The sequence below is a fragment of the Alexandromys fortis genome, unplaced genomic scaffold, assembly GCF_014885135.2.
Source record: "Alexandromys fortis isolate MF-2015 unplaced genomic scaffold, M_Fortis_MF-2015_v1.1 scaffold_1, whole genome shotgun sequence".
NCBI classification, from domain to species: Eukaryota; Metazoa; Chordata; class Mammalia; order Rodentia; family Cricetidae; genus Alexandromys; species Alexandromys fortis.
In genome coordinates, this window is record NW_026067927.1 from 19114538 (window position 1) to 19134621 (window position 20084).

At 39.5% G+C, this 20084-nt stretch overlaps 1 protein-coding gene across 6 annotated transcripts in view; it reads left to right on the top strand.

Moving 5' to 3' along the window:
• Positions 1-20084, top strand: part of Cntnap4 (contactin associated protein family member 4) — a 274903-nt gene that overhangs the window by 150468 nt on the left and 104351 nt on the right. For 5 of the 6 annotated variants that reach the window (XM_050144152.1, XM_050144155.1, XM_050144157.1 and 2 more), the window contains exons 5-8: positions 14050-14253; positions 15686-15870; positions 16627-16770; positions 19583-19844. In XM_050144152.1, the coding sequence (XP_050000109.1) occupies positions 14050-14253; positions 15686-15870; positions 16627-16770; positions 19583-19844 (795 nt within the window). The remainder of the gene's footprint in view (positions 1-14049; positions 14254-15685; positions 15871-16626; positions 16771-19582; positions 19845-20084) is intronic. The other variant, XM_050144154.1, reaches the window with a different exon arrangement.

The following is a 20084-nucleotide window of genomic DNA, read 5'->3' on the forward strand; positions in this document are numbered from 1 at the left end:
AAGTACATTTTCCCACCTACCAATCAGTCTCCTTTTCTCCCTGACTCATTTAAGCAGTAGTAGATTTTAAGCTCAAATACACAGAGTAAAATGGTATGACAGGAGCCATTGTAAAATGGTGGACACATAGTTTTAAATTATTAAATGATGTTAAGTAAGCAGCTTAATGGAATGATATTCCCATAGAGAGTAAAAAAACTAGCATAAAATTGGCTTGGATGTACACGACTTTTGGGAATGGGTAGGATCATATTAACTTTAATCTTTCAGTTGAATAGTCGTCACATTCTCAAATTATTTATGCCATCATCCTTCATGGGTGTTAGTTGATTACACATGATACCATAAAGCCAACAAGTAATGAACAGTTATCATGCACCAAAGAGCATTATTTGTAGGTATTTTCACAGTTAGTTTGAACAGCACAGAGGAGTAGGTACATGAATATTACCATTTTATGCAGGCATAGGAGACAAGCAGAATTTTCTACCTAATGAACCATTGACTTGTTTTCAGTAACTGGGCATAGGAATAGTTGGAACCATTGGCTTTTTCCACTTATGAATGAAAGGGCCTGGATATTTTCAGCATAAGCACCAAGTTCTTTGATTTTGTTTGCCACACTTTTGAGTGGTGTAGGGAAGAACAGGCTAGAGTTTTCTAGACGTTGGAGGGCATTCTGCTACAGTGTCTGTAAATAGGGAACAATGGTATTTGGGGCATGGTCTCCTTCCCAGATAACAGCCTTGGGATGCACTCCCATAACTCAGTTCATGGACAGGCTTTGTCTGTGCTATTCATTCAAGATCAGTAAGCATCAAAGTGCCTCACATCTGACATGGAAGGAAGTGAATCAAAGACAAATTAGGAACTTTGTCCAAGATTGGGTAACATATATTAGACCAAACTCTAAAATGAATGATGTAATTTTCCCAAGTTAGTGCTCTTCCCAACTACTAGGACCTTGCATCTATTCACAAATATGTTTAGACTGACTTTTTTTCCAAGAGAGAATTTTCCAATAAAATAGTTATATGGAGAAAATCTAAAATAGTATATATTTTATTAAGTAAGGCAGTGAAACATTGAAATGCACTGTACTCATCAAAGCAAAGTACTGTAGCTTATGAAATATTAAAGCTTATTAATATGAGGGACAAAGATTGAGGTTAATAACAGAACTTGATAACAGTGTGTTTTGAAATTAAGGTGTATTTTCACACAGTAAGATTGGAGGAGATTCCAGATAAAAGAAATTATTCCACTCAGGCAAACACAGGAAAGAGAGTTGATGGATAATGGGATGATTCACTTTAATTGTCAGCTTGATACAATCTAGAGTCACCTGGAAGAGAGTCTTCATGAGTAAGTTGTCTATATCGAGTTGGGCTGTGGGCATGTCTGAGGAGAGATTGTTTTAATCAAGTCAGTTAATATGAGAAGTGCCAGCCCCTTGAAGGACACATCGCTCCCTAGGCTGGAGGATGAGTTTGCATTGTGAATGGTGACTCAGACAGAAATGGAGGTTATGTGTTGGGAAGCTAAATATGTATACAGAAGCAGAATTGAATGCTTTTGATGTCACCTGTGCAAGCCAACTGGTGTACCATACTAGAGCAACAGTCCACCAATAGGGAGAAGGTCAGAGTCAAGAGTCTACTGCAGATGCCCGAGCACCAGAACTTGGTTACAGTGTGACGGGACACTGAGTCATTGCATCTAGAAAACTAGACTGGAGAATGAATAGGCTGCTGTGGAGGAGAACAGAGGGATAATTAATCCTGTTGTTGACTCCTTGAGTTCAAGTGCCTATGAAATATGAAGCCACTCCAGCCTTCATGTTGACAATATAGAACTGAAACTCTCATAAATTTACTTCTTAGTAAATCATAAAGTGTTCCCCCTGTGTCACTGCTAATAAAATAATGAAGTGCTAAATTTCAACAACTTCTTGTACCTTAAAAATAATGGGAATGCTTCTCTACAACTAGAGCAGACCCTTCATACTTTTAACACACTTATTTATATAATTAATATATTGTATCACTGTTTGTGTAATTGTGTGTGTGTGTGTGCCTGTGCATTACTTGTGGAGGTCAGAGGGCAATTTTCAGGAGTCAGTTCTCTCTTCCACATAGGTCCTAAGACTCAAACTCAGGTTGTTAGGCTTGGCAGCAAGCACATTTACGTAATATGAGCCCTATTTTTCACCTCTTTTTAAATGCCAGCTTCTTCCCATATTTTGTAATACACGTGCCTGATAAAGTTATATACTCAGGCTGTTCTGTGACCATTTCAGGTAAAATGGCTATTGTGAGACCCACCTGTAATTTTATTGCCCTCTGCTCCAACAAGCTCGAGCAACAACTGATTATGAAGAGGTGCCAGGTGTGTAGAAAGCCTGTCTCTAAGAGCCTGCTCTGCTTTAACGTCAGCAAACCCTGAAGTTGTCTCCCAAGGACTGAGTGAAGCAGAAGCTGAATTTTATGGCATCAGAGGGAAAGTGGAAATTTTAGATATGTTGGCCCCTGCAGCTGTAAACACATTTATAGATCCAGAGAAGAGATGGATGGAAACGCAGGAGTGATGGGAAGACAGGAAAGAAAAGAGAATAAAGTCTTTGATGATTACATGGGGAGATGCTTTGTGTTCCAAAGACAAATACAAGGTTGCAAACAAAAGTTGGGTGGGAAACATAACTGGGTAAAAATGAACGTTTCTGACATGCCCTTAGGGAGTGGAGATTAAACCACAGGAAGTAATGTTCATAATTGTGAATGAATTGCTTGGACAATTGTCCTTAGTCTGCACTTAAAATTTCTTGTCTGTAATCTTGAGAAAGCATGTTTAGTTTGTAGCCTATGGTCTTTTTCCCACCCCTCTGCTACAAAATAAGAATATCCAGCTATTTAGCCATACTGAATTAATTTTAGTTGCTGTAACATGCCACAATTTTATAATTATTCTAGCCCTAGGGGCTTTTGCATGATGCCTATAGCAATTGCTCCGTATTCTACCTTCGTTCTTCCACCTAGATAATTGCCTTGCTCGTTCTCTTCCCTCAGCAAGTAATATCCTCTCCCTTTCCCTGATACCCCATTTTCAGGCCAAGAGATGTTTTCAGCTGTCACAAAACAGTCTTTCATCTCCATGGTGCGTTCTCACTGTACGTGTGCACAACAACTTCCTTTCTGCTATCCATCTTCTGCATAGATGGATGAGTGAATGGGAGCATTTTGGTGAACCTCAGGGAGGCTTCCCCTATCATCCACGCAGCATGTTCAACCCTGACAATCATGAACAGGGCATAGGGAAAAGTGAATGAGAAAACTTGATGAGAACAAATGTAGAAAAGTCCCGAACTATGGCGTTTAATTGCTTAAATATTGACTATGTAAGAGGAAATTATGGGCTTTATTCATTGAAGGGAACATAAGTCAATCATGACAAAGCTCATGCTAACTTAAAAAAATAGGAATGTGAATTATCAATGCCCTGAACACTGAAGACTAGAATTATACACTGAGCCAGCTTTCTGATATTGCAATAGATACTTGTGATCCCCAACTCAAGAAGAGCAAATGTTTGCTCTGACTGTTTTGGAAGTTTAGCTCATGATCTACGGGCTTGTTGATTTGTAGCTTGGGATAAAGCAGAGCTTTAGTGCAACAGAATGTGGCAAAGCTGTTCATTTCCCAGTTGGGATATGAATAAAAGAGAGAGAGAAAAAAAAAGAGACTGGAGGTCCGCAGTGCCTTCTGAAGCATGCTGAAAGTCTAATAGTCTAGAAGACTATTAGAATGTATTTCTTAAGGTTTTCACTATTTCCTAATAGCAGGAGGCAAGCCTTGTCTACACAGACTGTCAGAGAACACTTAAGATCCATGGTATAACAATGCTGTCAGTAGATTTCAGCTTAGAAAACAAATATAGTATTAGAAGACTCCTGCAAAGCAGATAGTTACCAAGGTGAAGACAATATTTATCTTAGCCAGTGTTCTGTTGCTGTGAAGCGACACCATGACCAAGGTAACTCTCATAAAAGGAAGAATTAAATTGTGGTCTTGCTTCCAGTTTCAGAAGGTTAGGTCATCGTCATCATGGCAGCACTAATGGCGTTGGAACCGTCATTGAGCGTTACATCCTGAATCTCAGGCAAAGAGAACTACACTGGGCCTAGTGAGAGCCTTTGAAAGCTCAAAGTCCACACTCAGTGACATGCTTTCTCCAAAAAGGCCGTACCTTCCAATCCTTCTCAAATAATGTCATTCCCTGATGACTAAATATTAAAATATATGCACCAATGGGGGACATTTTTACTTAAAATACCATTATACTCAAAGAGAGCAACATAGTAATTGTCTGTTTTAAGTATCCTGATCTATTCTACCATGTGTCTAGTTAGGACAAAAAAATTAAAAGATGTTCATTTATGAAAAAGAAAACCTATGATTGAACTAAATGCATATTTATTGAGCAAGTTTCTCATGGTAACTGCTGAAAGTTGACAGCTAACTTAGACACAGCTCCTCATCTGGCTGTTCATCCTATAAGACATAGCTGAAGGATGCTATTTTGTGCCAGAGTTTAAAAGGAACACAGCTCCCAGTCAGAGCAAATTTCAGCATTCAGAGACTCTTTCTTTGTAAAGCATTTGGATAGTCCTAATAGTTTTACTTGATAAGTGGTGTTCTCTTAGTACTGCCACACACATTAGTATTATAATACTGGAAAATGAAAAAAAGAAAATATGGAAATCCATCAAAAATGTGTCTAAAGAATTCAAAAGTAATTGAGTAGGCTTGTGCCATCCCATAAGAGAAACAACATCAATAAAAAGTATCTCTAAAACTTCAAAACATGCCAAGTATATTTAAATGAAGGGATTCGTGATAATATTTAATTTTTTTAAGATTTATTTATTATGTATACAATATTCTGCCTCCATGTATGCCCACATGCCAGAGGAGGGCGCCAGATCTCATTACAGATGGTTGTAAGCCACCATGTGGTTGCTGGGAATTGAACTCAGGACCTCTGGAAGAGCAGACAGTGCTCTAAACCACTGAGCCATCTCTCCAGCCCCAATATTTAATTTTTTAAGACATATTTGTTTTTGAAAATTATGTGTGTGTGTGTTTCAATGTGCATGTTGGTGCAGTATCCATGAAGGCCAGAAGAGAACGCTGGATCCCTTGAAGCTGGAGTTAACAGGTGGTTGTTAGCTGCTAGGTATGGGTGCTGGGAACCAAATGTGGAGCTTCAGCAAGAGCATAGAGAATCTTAACTTCTGAACTATCTTTCTAGTTATGCCTCTCTCTCTCTCTCTCTCTCTCTCTCTCTCTCTCTCTCTGTGTGTGTGTGTGTGTGTGTGTGTGTGTGTGTGTGTGTACAATTTGTGGGTGGTAGTTCCCTCCTCCCACCATGTAAGTTCCATTGATTGAATTCATTTCATCAGGCTTGGAAATGAACCCTTTTACCCAGTGAGCTATCTCACTGGTCCCGCGATTACCATTTTTAACAGCCCCATTAGTCACATAGGAGAGATAGTAAGGTTCAATTTCTTATTTTGAAAACCAATAAAAGAAGTGAAAGCTGCATTTCTTTCATAATCTCTGTAATAATCTATAATATGAGGTAATCAAACACAAGAGAAAAGAGTGTTTCTTTTTTTTTCTTTTAACTAGGAAATAATATAAAGAAAAGGTGGTATTGAAAATATGCTCACTTGGCAACCTTGGATAAAGAAATGGATTGCAGTAACTACAAATGTTCAAAAGAAGATTAATGACTTTCCTTTTTGGTACGTTGAGTCAGAATAGCTATGATTGGGTTGATGTGCTACCCACAAGTAAACAAACTAGGTAGAATTTTTTTATAAACTGACTCAGAGCTCTAAAATTCATTTCAAAGCAGGTATAAACTTGAAAGCATTTGATTCTCAAAAGCCAAGAAACACATTTCCGGAGATTTCATATTCACCCGGCATTTTCTAAGAGCAAGCAGAAAGTTTCCCTGTTATTCCAGACTTAGGAGACAGAGGTCAGAGTCAGGTCCCCAGAGAGGCTAGGAATTGAGAAGGGAATATTCAAAAGAAGGTTATCAATGAGAGCTCATGCTTTGGCTGCCCACCCGCGCTTTGACTGATTCTTGAACGCTGTGTGCCTTTTTTAAATTTAATTTTTTTAAAAAATTTCTTTTACATACCAACCACAGTTGTTCCTCCCTCCCATCCTCCTGCTCCTCCCCACCCCTGCACCCCCTATTCACTCTCCAGAAAAGATAAGGCTTCCCATGGGGAGTCAACAAAGCCTGGTACATGTAGCTGAGGCGGGACCAAGCCCCCCTCCCCGCCAAATAGTGCTTCCTGTGAGCCATTTCCATCTTCTTCCATGTCATCCCTTCAGCCTTTTCCGTCCTCCTCACAGCACTAGTTCACTGTCTTTCAGTTCCTGGCCTTGCGTCCATTTATATATGTGTTCCCCTATCCACTGAATTACTGCAACAGAGGAAATATACCTGGTTGCCAATCTACTTCAAACACATCTACTCAGCCTTTTCTGTAACTCTGCTCTTTTCTTTCCTATATCTCTTACAATTTGGAAGTCCTTCTGGGCCCAGTAGATAGATTAATGTCTGTTGCTTAGGACTGGAGGACTTTTGAGGACAGGATGTGACCCATGGCTGCAATTGTGGCTTCCATGGTGTTGTGTGGCATAGTTCCTGTGTAATAACAATTGACAAATAGACACATGAAAGCCATTTTCATACAGGTAATAGAGAGATGACTTATTGGTTGGAGCATGTACTGCCCTTTCAGAAGTTCCTTTTCCTGTACCCATATCAAGAGGCACACAGTTGCAAGTAACCCCAATTCCAGAGGATCTGATGCCCTCTCTGGCCTTTGAGGATAGTAAACACATGTGCACAAAACTAACACAGACTCATATACATAATTAAAAAAACTTTAAAAAAAATTTGATATAAGAACAACTACCTGGGGCTCATCAGAGCTCACAGAGTCTGAATTGACAACCAGGGAGCCTAGACACTCTGCATATATGTGCTTAGTCCTATCACAACTTGATATGTTATGCTTTGATGATACCCACAGGAGGCCTGCCTCTTTCTGAACAGAAGCAGAGAAGGAATGGATTCCATGTAGGGGAGTGAAGAGGGGAGGGGGGAATAAGGAATAAGAGGAGAGAAGGGAGGAGAAACTGTGGTCACTCTGAAAAATAAGTAAATACATTTAATTAAAGTATTTTGATATAAATTAAATAATGAGTTAGTACATAAAAGTACAAATTTATTATATTCAAAATTTAACAGTAGATCAAAGGAAAGGATATCTTCAAGGTGAATAAATAATATCCTTATCAAAATGGCATTACTGTCATCAAGGTAGGGACTCTGAGGTACTTCTGTTTGATCTCCATAGCATCTTAGTAATATGAAACATGAAATTTAATCTCTGCATCTTCTAAACAAAAAAAAACCCAAGTATTTAGGTTACTTTGGTTATGTTACAGAAGTCAATAATAAAACCAGAGACCGAAATACAACTTGCAATCTTCCCATGACACACTGAAAACCTCTTGCCAGAGCTGATGCTGAGGGTTTCGTCTACCCGGAAAGTTAGGTTAGATTGATAGTTAAGTGCAGTAGTCATGGACAGCCCCTCAGTCCCTCAGTGTAGTGCTGACTTTACCTCTGTCTATTTAGAGCTACAGCAGGAGAGCCACTGTTCTTTGTGGTTCCGTGTAGAGCTTGCTTCTCTGTCTCCTTCCGTTTCATGGTATTCGTTTGGGTTGTTTTAAAAGTAGAAGCCCCTTCTTAAATCATCCTGGGCATTTTTATGCTTCTATGCAAAAGTTGTATCGCCCACTTCCTGTTGATTTCTTGAGTGCTTGGTCTCCAACCTGACTCAGTAATGCAGGTCCCAAGTGCCTATTCGTCACCCCGATGCCTGAATGTCTCACTATAGAACAGTTTAGCCATGACTCCAGCTGATTCATTTCTTAGTTTAGTAACTCATGGGTAATAATTCTCAAATAAACAGTATGATTGATTGCTTTAAGTGCTGACTTTACTTTTAACCAAGAAGAGTTTGGCCCATAGCCCCTTTCTCTTGCTCATGGAAAGTATATATTACTTTTATTCTTTGATCTTTAAGGATAGAACTCTTCATGGTTGTGTGTGCGTGCATACATATGTGGGCATGCATTTGTATTTGAGTATGTGCACAGCTGAGTGGAGGTGCCCTTGGAGGCCACAGGGAGGTGCCAGACCCCTGAAAACTGCAATTAGTTGCGAGAAGCTGGACATGGGTTCAGTGATTCAAAACAGGGTCTTGTGCAGGAACCCTTTACTGCTAAGCCATTTCTCCAGTCCCTAAAGAAAAATTCTGATTTAATTTGAATTTTGGAGGTAATTCTCCCCAAATGAACAGAAAACTTAATTATCTTTTTCATGAAGAATCCTTTTATAACCTTTAAATAAAATTAATTTTCTCTTATTGGAGGGATGGTTTTCCAGTTCGTGCGTTTCTACTGCAGCTCTTTTCTTTTAAGGTTTTAGTCATCTGTCCTCATCAATAATAATATGATTCATAGTATAACTTGCAGAATCAATTTGTCCTGAAGTATCTTTCAGGGAAAAAAAATCTCTCAAACCTCTGAAACTTTCTACAAGAACCAACGGTAGTATAAATAAATAAAGCGTATTCATTTTCCCCGGTACAATTCAGTAGGCAATGAGGTTATTTGATTTCGGAAAATAGGCCTCTGTAACCTACATGTTCTTCCAGTCAAATCTTCTTGATGTTGTAATCTAAGTCAGCCTCATGGAGGAACCTGCATTCCCAGGTCTCAAGTTAGGAGTCTACAGCTTCTAATTCAGTGGTGACCTGGCAGAGCTTAAGATGGTGAACGTTTATGGAACACCCACAAAACAAATTTCTTAGCTTTATTTTTTTTTTAGCTTTACTTAATTAAAAAAAATTAAAAATCATTTAATATGTTTCTTTGTATGCCCAGGCATTCTATGGCATGCTCTTGGATAAAGATCAAATTGCAGGAATCAGTTCTTGTCCTTCTACAGGTGGGGCCTGGAGATTAAATGTGGGTCATCTGAGTTTGCAGAGCAAGAACCTTTATCTACTGAGCCATCTTGGCAGCCCAGTTTGCTTTTTGTTATGACTGGGCCATGAAGTTTAATTTAAAAATTAAATTAAACTCTCTTTTGTTAGTAATCTCTTTGGGGTGGGGGAGACTGTTGCTTTGAAAAGTGACAGCCCTTTAGGATTCAAAAATGCTCAGACTTTTGCAGGTTGCAGGACTGGGTGCAGGGGTGGGGTAGGAAGAGTCAGGTGCAGGGCAATATATTAGAACGATAAGTGGGCTTGCACGTCAAGTATGTGCAGGTAGAGACAGTGCCTGCTGCTCCAGGAGGTACAGCATATCCGCAGCCCGCAGACATCCTTCTTGGAGGCTGCATCTCAGACAACTCTGGGGACCCTGCCCTGATCTGGAAGCAGAGCTCTGAACGAGGGCATGACTAATCACATCTCAGGGATGTGTGTCTTCCCGTGGACGGTAAGCTCTTTGAACAATATGAAAGCATGCGCTTTGCTTTCCTGCAATACTTCATCCGCTCTGTACTCGCTCGTGGAGACCTCTCCATAAATACAGGCTGAAGGAAGGAGGGCAGAGTGCCCGTTTCGGGAGCATTCCTTCCGACACGGCTCCCTGAAAGACGTTTGTATATTTTCTGTCGGAGCGCTTTCCATTCCACGGAAGATTACATTTCTGCATCATATAAGGAAAGCCAGACTATATATGGAGTCACCAGGTGACGGGTCCAGGCCTACAGTCTTTCTGAGTCTCCTCTTTCCTCAATTCCGGCTTTAAATAAGCAGATTTCAGATGGCAGTATTCACTGAGGAGGATTCGGGTCACCCACAACTGCTACTGTGTGTCAGCTCAGGCGGAGATGACAGACAGAGAGCCACAGAACCCACAGCTGCCTCAAATCATCCTCTCTGTACAACTTGGCAATGATATTGATACTGAGGAGCACTGTGTGTGTGTGTCTGCATGGGTGTGCCTGTGTGTGTGTGTACGCATACATGTACGTGTGTACGCATACATGGGTATGTATATATGAGTATGTTTGTGTGCATGAGTGCTATGTGTATGTCTGTATGTGCATGCACAGGCGTGTATATGAGTATGTGTGTATGTGTGTGTATTTGTGTATGTATGTGCCTGTGTGCACTCTTCAGAAATTCATTGTTTTAAAGAATCAGAAATCAACCCGAGTGTTTAATTATTTTGAGCACCTCTTTTCCTGCTCAGTATTCTAATAATAAATAATAGGTTAGCATTAGCAGCAATGAGTGTTCATTGATTACTTGTTACTATGTGGATAAACATTCATACAACAAATCTGTGGAGAATATACTGTTACTCTCATTTCATGCATGAAGAAGCAAGACAAAGAGGTTAAGTAATTTGCTATGAGACAGAAAAAAGAAACAACCCTACTATTATTGTTTGGATATGAGATGTCTCCCCCCCCCCCCGGGCTTGTATCTGAACATGTGTCCCTGTGATGCTGGCAATATTTGTGGAGGGCTGTAGAAATTTTAGGAGGCGGGGCCTGACTGGCAGAAGTCAGCCACAAGGTTCGGGCCTGTGAAGGTTTCATATTGGTCCGGTTTGCCTGCTCTCTCTGTTTCCTGGCCCCCAAGATACTTTGGTGTCACAGATCCTACCTTCCCTGCCAGGCTAGAGTCCTTAGGACTCCAGGAGACAAAAATAAATCTCTGCTCTCATATTTTTTATCTGTCAAGTATTTCACCACAAGGACACAAATCTTAGTCCCTAAAACCAAAATGTAAAAATATTGTGGGGCCTTATGCAGCAAAGGCGCAATTGCTGGGGGACTCCCTGGTTTATTCTGGGGACCCTATGTAATCAGAAAGGTCTTTTGTGAGAGGGAGGTGATGGGTTAGAGAGGATAATTCCAGATATTTCTGTCATTTGTTTTTATGTCTTTGTTAGGGTTTTTGTTCACACACACACACACACACACACACACACACACACACACACGGACCAAAAGCAACTTAGGGAGGAAAGGGTTGATTTCACTTATTCTCCTACATTACAATCTCATCATCAAAGAAGGTAGGGCAAGAACCCAAATCAGGAACCTGGAGACAAAAACTGAGTCACAGAAGAACACTGCTTTCTGGTTTGTTCTTTCTCTGTGCCTTGATTGTTCTGTATTCTTATACATCCTAGAGTGGGTGGTTCTGCGAAACATAAGAATACAGACTGAGCAAGTCACAGTGGCCTGGTCTCTCCCACATCAACCACTAATTAAGAAAATATCCCACAGGCTTGCTTCAGTCAGTCTTATTGAGGCATTTTTGCACCTGTGGTTTTCTCTGCTCAGACAACTCTACCTTGTATCAAGTGAGAAAAAAAAAAAAACTAGGGTGTTTCATGTATCATAAGACAGTGCTTTGTGCTGATGGTTACACATGTCAAATAGTTACATAAATAACTTTGTAAATATAATTATTAAAGGGGGATGGTTGTCAATGAGCATAAAGTTAACATGAAAATGTCAGGGAGCACAGTGACTGCTTTCCATCCCTTCCTTCCTAAAGACATTGCTTACATACATGTGGAATGTGTGATGTGGTTGTTATCAATATATTCATTTCCATACTTTTGTAATTTTTTCTTCAGGGGCCCCTTTGTTGAAGGGACTCTACCTTCTGCTTCAGAGTATTAAATTATTTCTTGTCATAGCAGTTTCTCAACAATCCTTAGATTTTTGTTTATGGCAGTGAACACGGACATATTGGGAGAATACCTAGACTTCTTGAAATTAGATGCCGCAAGTGTAATCTAGTGTATGAGGAGAAGATATGGGTTGGAAACTATAGAGAGAGGCGAGGTTGCATACGAGGACCTGCCTGAGACTCGGATTTCTAGGTCTGACACCTGAGTAAGCGCCTTCGCAGCATCTTAGTCAGTTGGCCTTCTCTTCTCCCCCAGAATGTCTGTTACAGCCTGTAACGGTTTTGTGGATGTATTTGCTCATCTTCTCTGTGTGTAAGATCCATGTTGGCATACTTATCTTGAATATTTTCTACCTGGAATATTTAGTGCACAGTACCTCTGACATGGTAGACAGAGTGTGTTTATACTAAGTAGTACTTCACTGACATGCACAACCTTGTACCTGTGAAGTCGGAAGTAGGTAAAAGTCAGAGAAAATAGCAAGTGGCTTCAGTTTGAGGGATAAAACATTACACCATTGCTTTAGGCATCAATTGTCCAAGTTTTTTTTTTTTTTCACTACCTTATTTTGCTGACGGAAATATTCCAGGCCCCAAAGCTTGAGGTGCCATGGAAGATGGATACAACCATTATAATGTAATAATAACAATAGTGAAAAAGAGAAGAGAAAAAAATAGTAGGCTAAAGTAACATGGTCTGTTTTTATGGGGGAAAAATCTCTTGGTAGCTAATTCCAAAAATAGTCTTTATCTATAATAAAATCATTACTCTGATAGTTGCCTCTAAGCAATACATTAACTCAAAGATAACTCAGAGATAACTGCATTGCTCCAAATGTGTCAGCATTTAAAGTCTATCTGGCTGAAATTTCTCTTAATTTATTTCTATCTAATAATGGTAAAAAAAAAAACATCATTTGTGTTTGACAAAGAGTTATGTTTTAACCATACACATTCATTCGGTTATATAACAAGGAATGATTGTTCAGCTAACATTATTCTTTCTAAGGAATGTGATGTTTATTCATGTGTACTTGGCGAATAAATTCTTTATAAGCATATTAACAAGATGTAAAAAACAATCAGACCCCTGGGTCTTCAGAAGAGAACTTCATAGAACAGTGGAAACATTTAGGGTTGGTGGGGGTAACTAACAGTTTCCAGGGTGTAGTGGGTAGTCTGAATCAATACATATTTGGCCATAGAAGTAACTATAATAATTTCATCAGATGAAACATGATGAGTAAGCTATAATGTCATGCTGTTGACTGAAAGACGTCAGCTTAACCGTTAAAAAACAGTTTCTTATTTTATTGGGTTTCTCTAACCCCTTCATTTTCTATATAAAGTACTCTCAGGGTAATTGCTTTAAAAAAATCTTTGATTTGTAAAACAGAAAATACAGTGAGGATTTCTGAGTATTATTCGCAAACTGATTTTGACAGATGTACTGTTATGTTACCAGTACCACATGACATCTTTTTGAAGATGAACAGAATAAGCTTGACAATGAGTAGGTAAGACGCTGTCAGATAGCTGAAGGAACAGGCTGGTGTCAAAGTATGGCATAAACACCGTAGAATAAACCTCACAATACCATTAGGATAATGGCTTTCCAATGATGCCCTTGAGAAAAGAGAAAAGAGTCTTGTACTTCAATGCTATCACTTAGTCATGAAAATAATATTATAAAACAGAGCACAAGGCCAATTTAATGTGTGCTTGAAGTGGTATTTTATAACTCTAGACTACACACAGAGGCATACATGTGTGTGTCTGAAAGACATATGCTGTCTTTGATAGGTATGACATATACCTGGTCATTTTGAGATAATTTTGAGATAACCAAACCAATGTTTTAACAGTCCTAGACCAATATTAAACTATTGATTGTTAAATATGTATTATAAAATGATTATATATATCTAGATAAATAAATTGCAATTTGATTTTCTTTGTTGTAGAATAAGGCTAGCCTTTAGTAACATAGGAAAATTTGTGGCATGCACTTAAAGTATATTTCTAAATCATGAATTTTGTGAGTAGTTAAAATGATCTAGATGGAACTGAATCAGTTTTGGTTTTTGATAGGATTAGGTATGTTTTGCTATGATATTACACACACACACACACACACACACACACACACACACACACCGTAGTAGTTAACATGCTTCAGTGCAAACCATATTTATCCATAGAATGATGACTTTCACTATCTTTGTCTCCAGGGTCAGTGGTGATCGATCTGGATGGAAAAAGCTCTCTTCTCTACAGATTTGATCAAAACTCCTTGAGTCCAATAAGAGATATCATTTCTTTGAAATTTAAAACCATGGAGAGTGATGGGATCCTTCTGCACAGGGCAGGGCCTGCTGGAGATCATATCACATTGGAGTTAAGAAGAGGAAAACTCTTCTTACTTATTAATTCAGGTAAAGCTACTTGGTGATGCTCTTGGAAGGTCTGATTCTTTGATTGTCACATATGTAACTTGATGTTTTCATAGCTCACTTCTTTTAACATTCAAAGAATTTTATTTTCCCATTGAAGGACTTTTGTGTATACCCAGTGCCTACTGTGGAATAGAATAATTGTTTAACTATGTAAAGATGTGTTGCATTTGTTTAGCTGCATTTGTTTAATTATGTAAAGGTGTGTTGCTTTTTTACCTTGTCTGCCTAAGGCACTTGATTGGTCTAATAAAAAGCTGGATGGCCAGTAGGTAGGCAGAGGAAGAATATGCAGTGCTGGCAGGCAGAGAGAAAAGGGGAGCCAGCCATCCAGTCAGTGACCAGCTAGCCAGAAGCCCACTAACCAGACATGGAAGAAGCAGGAAAATAGAAACAATTCATAATTCATAATAAGTCTCCATGTTATGATTTTGGGGCTGGTGGTCCAAGAAAGCCTACTATATTTGATACCCAAAGAATGGCATCAAATTTTGTTTTAATTTTGGCTTAGTACCTGCACCATTATTAATCTATTGCTATGTCAGCCAGCAAATGCAACTCTGCTGTTACCAACCTATTTCTCTCGCAGCAGCCTGGCTGCTCAGGTTGCACCTGGGGAGAATTGTTCTCCCACAGCCACCAACCCTGTTGCTCCCTCTAAAGGTAGCTTTAACCAAATCACTTTCAGTCTAATTATGAATAAGACTCGAGACTCAAAGGCTGGGGTGAAAACCTGAGAGCTCAGAGAGGCTGAGTAGCAACTACCTAACTCTTTCTCCTTCCTGGTATCCATGGAAGACCTGTGCTTCTGCTTTGCCACCCCAGAAAAAACCTATGCCACTCCAAACCCCACCCTACTACTTCCTGTTTCTGTCTCTCCTAGGTGCCCTCTGATGTTCTATGATTACTTTCTGTCAACTAGTTGCCAACTCAGCCTCCTGACCCAAGATTAATTTTATTTAATTAAAGCCAATGCAAACGCAAGGTTCATAGTGGGATCAAATATCCTCCAACAAATGCCCAAATGATTCATGTTTGCAAGCTACACAAACCCTTCTTTGGATGCTCTGCCTATAACTCTGACATAGCTCCACAGTTATTCCCTAGCATCACAAAGAATGGGATGGGTCATTGAAAAATATTACAGCAGTAAAAATAATGAGCTTGTAGCAAAGATAAAATTTACATAGAAAATGAGCTTGCAATGGGTAATAATAATAGAAAGAATTAACAGTGGAAGAAATTACAGCAAGGTTGAGAGATCATTACAATCAAGCTTCAGATAAATCCACACTCGTGTTCAGGATGGTATGCATGGAAGAAGGTTGCAAATTGCTGTGAGAGATGCTGCTCCATCAAGAAGAAGCTCCTCATCCTTTTCACTGAATCACGCTGTTGTCATTTCTCCTCCCAGGTGAAGCTAGACTGATCTCTAGTTCCACAATGATCAACCTCACCTTGGGCAGCCTTCTGGACGACCAGCACTGGCATTCTGTGCTCATCCAGAGACTGGGCAAACAGGTCAACTTTACAGTGGACGAGCACAGGCGTCACTTCCATGCCCAGGGAGAATTCAATTACCTGGATCTTGATTATGAGGTGTGGTGGTTACATTTCAATTAATTCAGATTTGATGGTGCATAGGTGGTTTAACTTCCTAATAGAAAATATGCTATTAAAAAAAAGACACCTCCAGAGCAAATCTCCAGGCTGACAAAGCATTCCTAAGGTGGCCTAGCTTATTAGCATATGGAACGTGGGGCTCATCATTTATTATATATTTATATGTATCATTATAAAACATGATCATCATCTGCTTGACATGTACAGTCACCGGACTTCATAGGCAGCTTTTATTTCTCATGATGAGATCTCATTGCCACATGCACATCTAGAATGCATGGTCTGATTTCTTTTTGGGTTCTAACCCTGAGGAATAGAGATTTATGAGGGACGATAGCAGCAAACAGATTAATCCATTAACAACTGATTTAAATATGCAAATCGCAATTTGGGCTAGAAACATATACAAAATAAAATATCATAATTAGCTACATTGTTAAATAGACCAAGTTCTACTGTGAATCAAAAAGTGTATTTTTCTTCATTAAGCAATAAATATCAAAACCAGGTGTGATTAGCGGCTTGGAAAGATAATCAAGCCGTCACACAAATGAAGACTGAACGCACATAAATTTGTTTTTAAAAGTCGGTATCTTAGTTTTTTTTTTCTATGTGGGGTGTTGTAAAGTTATCTCCGTGATGATTACTGCTATAATTTCTCATCATAATTATTTAAACAGGTTATCATAAAAATCACTAAACAATATTATTGATGCCATTTTTCTTTCTAAGATCAGCTTTGGAGGGATCTCAGCACCTGCAAAATCAGTGTCGTTGCCATACAAACACTTTCATGGATGCCTGGAGAACCTCTATTATAATGGAGTGGACATCATCGGCTTGGCCAAGCAACACAGCCCTCAGCTCATCACCACGGTAAGAGTCTTCATATGAAGCAATGAGTAAGATGCACCTTTTCCAAATAAAATTGCTCCCTGTGACGGTCTTGCTTATGTTTTAGACATGGCTCTTATTTAAAAAATTATCTCCAGTTGACAGTATGCATATAGGAGATTAGTTCTATTTAGGGGAATTATAATTCATAAAACAACTATGTTTCATATATTTATTTGTATGAAAAGTAAACACATGATAGATTTTTCTTGTGTAGACACAACACACACACACACACACACACAGAAAGAGAGAGACGCTTGCACATGCATACATGCATTCCCCTCCTAGAAAGGGAACCCATAGAAGACCAAAGTAATGATTGTACCAAAGTCCAGCTTGATGAATCAATGAGTTTCTATTGGAGTAATTAATACAGGTATGGGTACCAGGTTGCTTACAGGAGCACAGATGACCCAAAAGCCATTGCATCGTGGAAGGGGCCACCCAAGCACAAACTGCTGCTCCAGAGCTATCTCTTCCCATAAAACTGAGGAGAGACCTTCCAGAATTTTCTAAGCTTCAGCTTTCTAAGCTGTGATGTTTGTTTGCCTCTTGAATCTCATGAGCCTGCCTTTCCATCTGGATGGAATGCTTTAATTTGGAAATAACTGTTGTACAATAGTAAATATAAAAAAAATAGTATGGGAAATATTTTTAAATTTTATTGTGATATGGTTTTTAATTTTGTCATGGATTTTTCAGTTTTGTTGAGGTATTATTGTTCCAGTAGATTAATTATTTTTATTTGTTTAAGAAGTTGTTCCCTGACCAGCAGATTGGATGCGCACAGTCTCTGGAATCGGGTAGCCTTCTGGTGTGTTAACAAGAAACTGGAAACACTGGTGTTTGTCATGGTCATTTCATAACAAAGAACTTATAGGTTGTTACAACCTTGTGGCTGCGAGGCTGTCTAAATAGTGTTGTTGTTTTGGATCCTTTATACACCAAGTCCATGGAATTATGGCAACATTGAGCTCTATCTGTTGGTCATGGTTCAGTCAGGGAAGCAATAGTGGAGTGTATTCCAAACAGGGCATCTTCTCTGGATGTGGAACTTAGCAGAGGAACTAGGAATTGAAGGCCTGGCACAGGAAGATTGAAGATCAAATTAGTTACTGTCTGAAGCTGAACTGTGAATGGACCAACTGGATTGGCAGAGGATTTGTGGCTTATGTAGGCAGCTTTCTGAGCCTTCTCCATGAGATGTTGCCTCTGGGTGGCTTCTGTTCCTATAAATCCATGATGCACATCAGCTTGGCTTGTTGCTGCCCAGCAGGACCAGATGTCTTGATGAATAGACGGTATAGAGTGGGGGAGAGCAGGGCAGTGGGACAAACCAGCATCCCTTGGTGCTCATCACTATGACCATAGGTGTGGTGGGTGAGCACACGAATGCTTTTGGTGTATGTGTGAATGTGTGCAAGTGGGGGCTGAAGGCTGCCGTTCAGAATCACCCTCAATCACTCTTCCACCTTATTCATTGCTGCTGTATCTGTCAGTCAAACTCAGAGCTTCCCTGTCTGATGTCTGCCAGCTTGCTCTAGGGATCTCCCTATCTCTGCTTGCTGAGGCTGGAATTACGGGTGGCCTCCCTGCCCACTCTGCATTGGGGTGGGGTGGGTTTCCAGGGATCCTAACTCCAGTAATCAAGTTTGCACATCAAGTTCCTTGACCATTGGATTTTTTCCCAGTCTTAGTCATGGCTTTTTGGTATGGGTTTTGGAAGATGGAACTACAGTCTTCTTGTTAGCAAGAAATCAGTGGCTATCCCCACAGGTTTGTGTTCATCCTTTACTGTACATGCTTCCCCAAACCTTTGGGGCGACATGGCTGGTGCTCTACTTCTCTGACAGTCAGTCATCATTTGAGGTTTACAAGAAACTCTTGCTTAGAATCAGTCAGTGATTGAAATTCTGGGGAGCACAGTTTCCAGCTTTACTACTTTGATAATAAAACGCCGATGTAAATAGATTTTCATTAGTTTCTTTCATTGCTTAAAATTCAAAATATGTAAATTGAATCTCATGTTGTGCAGAAAATCCCAAAGAGCATCACAGGAATATTTATTATGGAAAAGATTTGATTCCTAATTCTCTGTGAATCTGTGTTCTTGGTATGTTCCTAACATCCAGTAAGGTTATATTTTCATTACCTTTTACTAAATGGAGATAATTTAAAATGAAATATAGACAAGTGTGTGTGTTTCATTCAAAATAATATTTCTACATAATGCTTGTGCGAAGATCCCCTCTGTCCATGGACAAGAGGATGTGCTGCATATAGGGCAGGAGGAGGTAGCCACCAAAATAAAGCATAGGATCAAACTGCAGTGAATAGCTGGTCCCATGTCCACAGGGTTTAATGGTCTCAAAATTTGCTTCATTTTATAAGTTAGTGGATACATTATCAGTTAGCATTTTTGTGCTCTTAAGCTTTTAACATTTCACCAAACATACAACGTAACTGTTGTATAAAGCAAAAGTTCAATTTCTAACAGAATCATTTTTATTTGTTTGTTTGACCAAGATTTCCTCCCCATGTTTATTCTTGTTGATAAAGTTGATTTCATTGACTTTGCCAGTCTATGCTAAGGTTGAAGACTGTGGAGAAAACCTGGGGGCACACTTCAAGAGCTTTTAAGATAAATGGTAAAGATTTGGATCTTCATGGTGCGGCAAAATGTTTTCTGGCTAGAGTAATATAAGACTGATAATCAGATTTCACAAGTATTTAAATTGCATCCCACATGGGCCGAAATGAGCTGAATGCCTGCTCCTGTCCTCTGCCTCAGGGAAACACATCGTTTTCTTGCTCACAACCACAGTCTATGCCTCTGACTTTCCTGAGCACGCGGAGTTACTTGGCTCTCCCAGCATCTTCCAAAGAGGAAGCCGTCTCAGCCAGTTTTCAATTCCGAACCTGGAATAAGGTGGGACTTCTGCTCTTCAGCGAACTCCAACTGGTTTCGGGCGGTCTTCTCCTCTTGCTCAGCGACGGGAAACTTAAACTGAATCTCTACCAGCCAGGAAAGACACCCAGTGACATCACAGCAGGTATTAAATGTATTCCTGCAGGCAGAGCATATGGGTTTGAAAGATTTCCTTATCTCTGTGCCTCCTCTCCATAAATTTCATGCATAATCAAAAATTAATATTTGTTTAATAAATGGATACTTGAGTTAATAAGATTATCAGTGCCCTTCCTTAGAGAAACTTGGTTCCAATTTTTCTTCTACATATGATTCCAGTGTTCAAAATTCTTATTAATAGGGTTAGTAATGATGAGGGAACAGA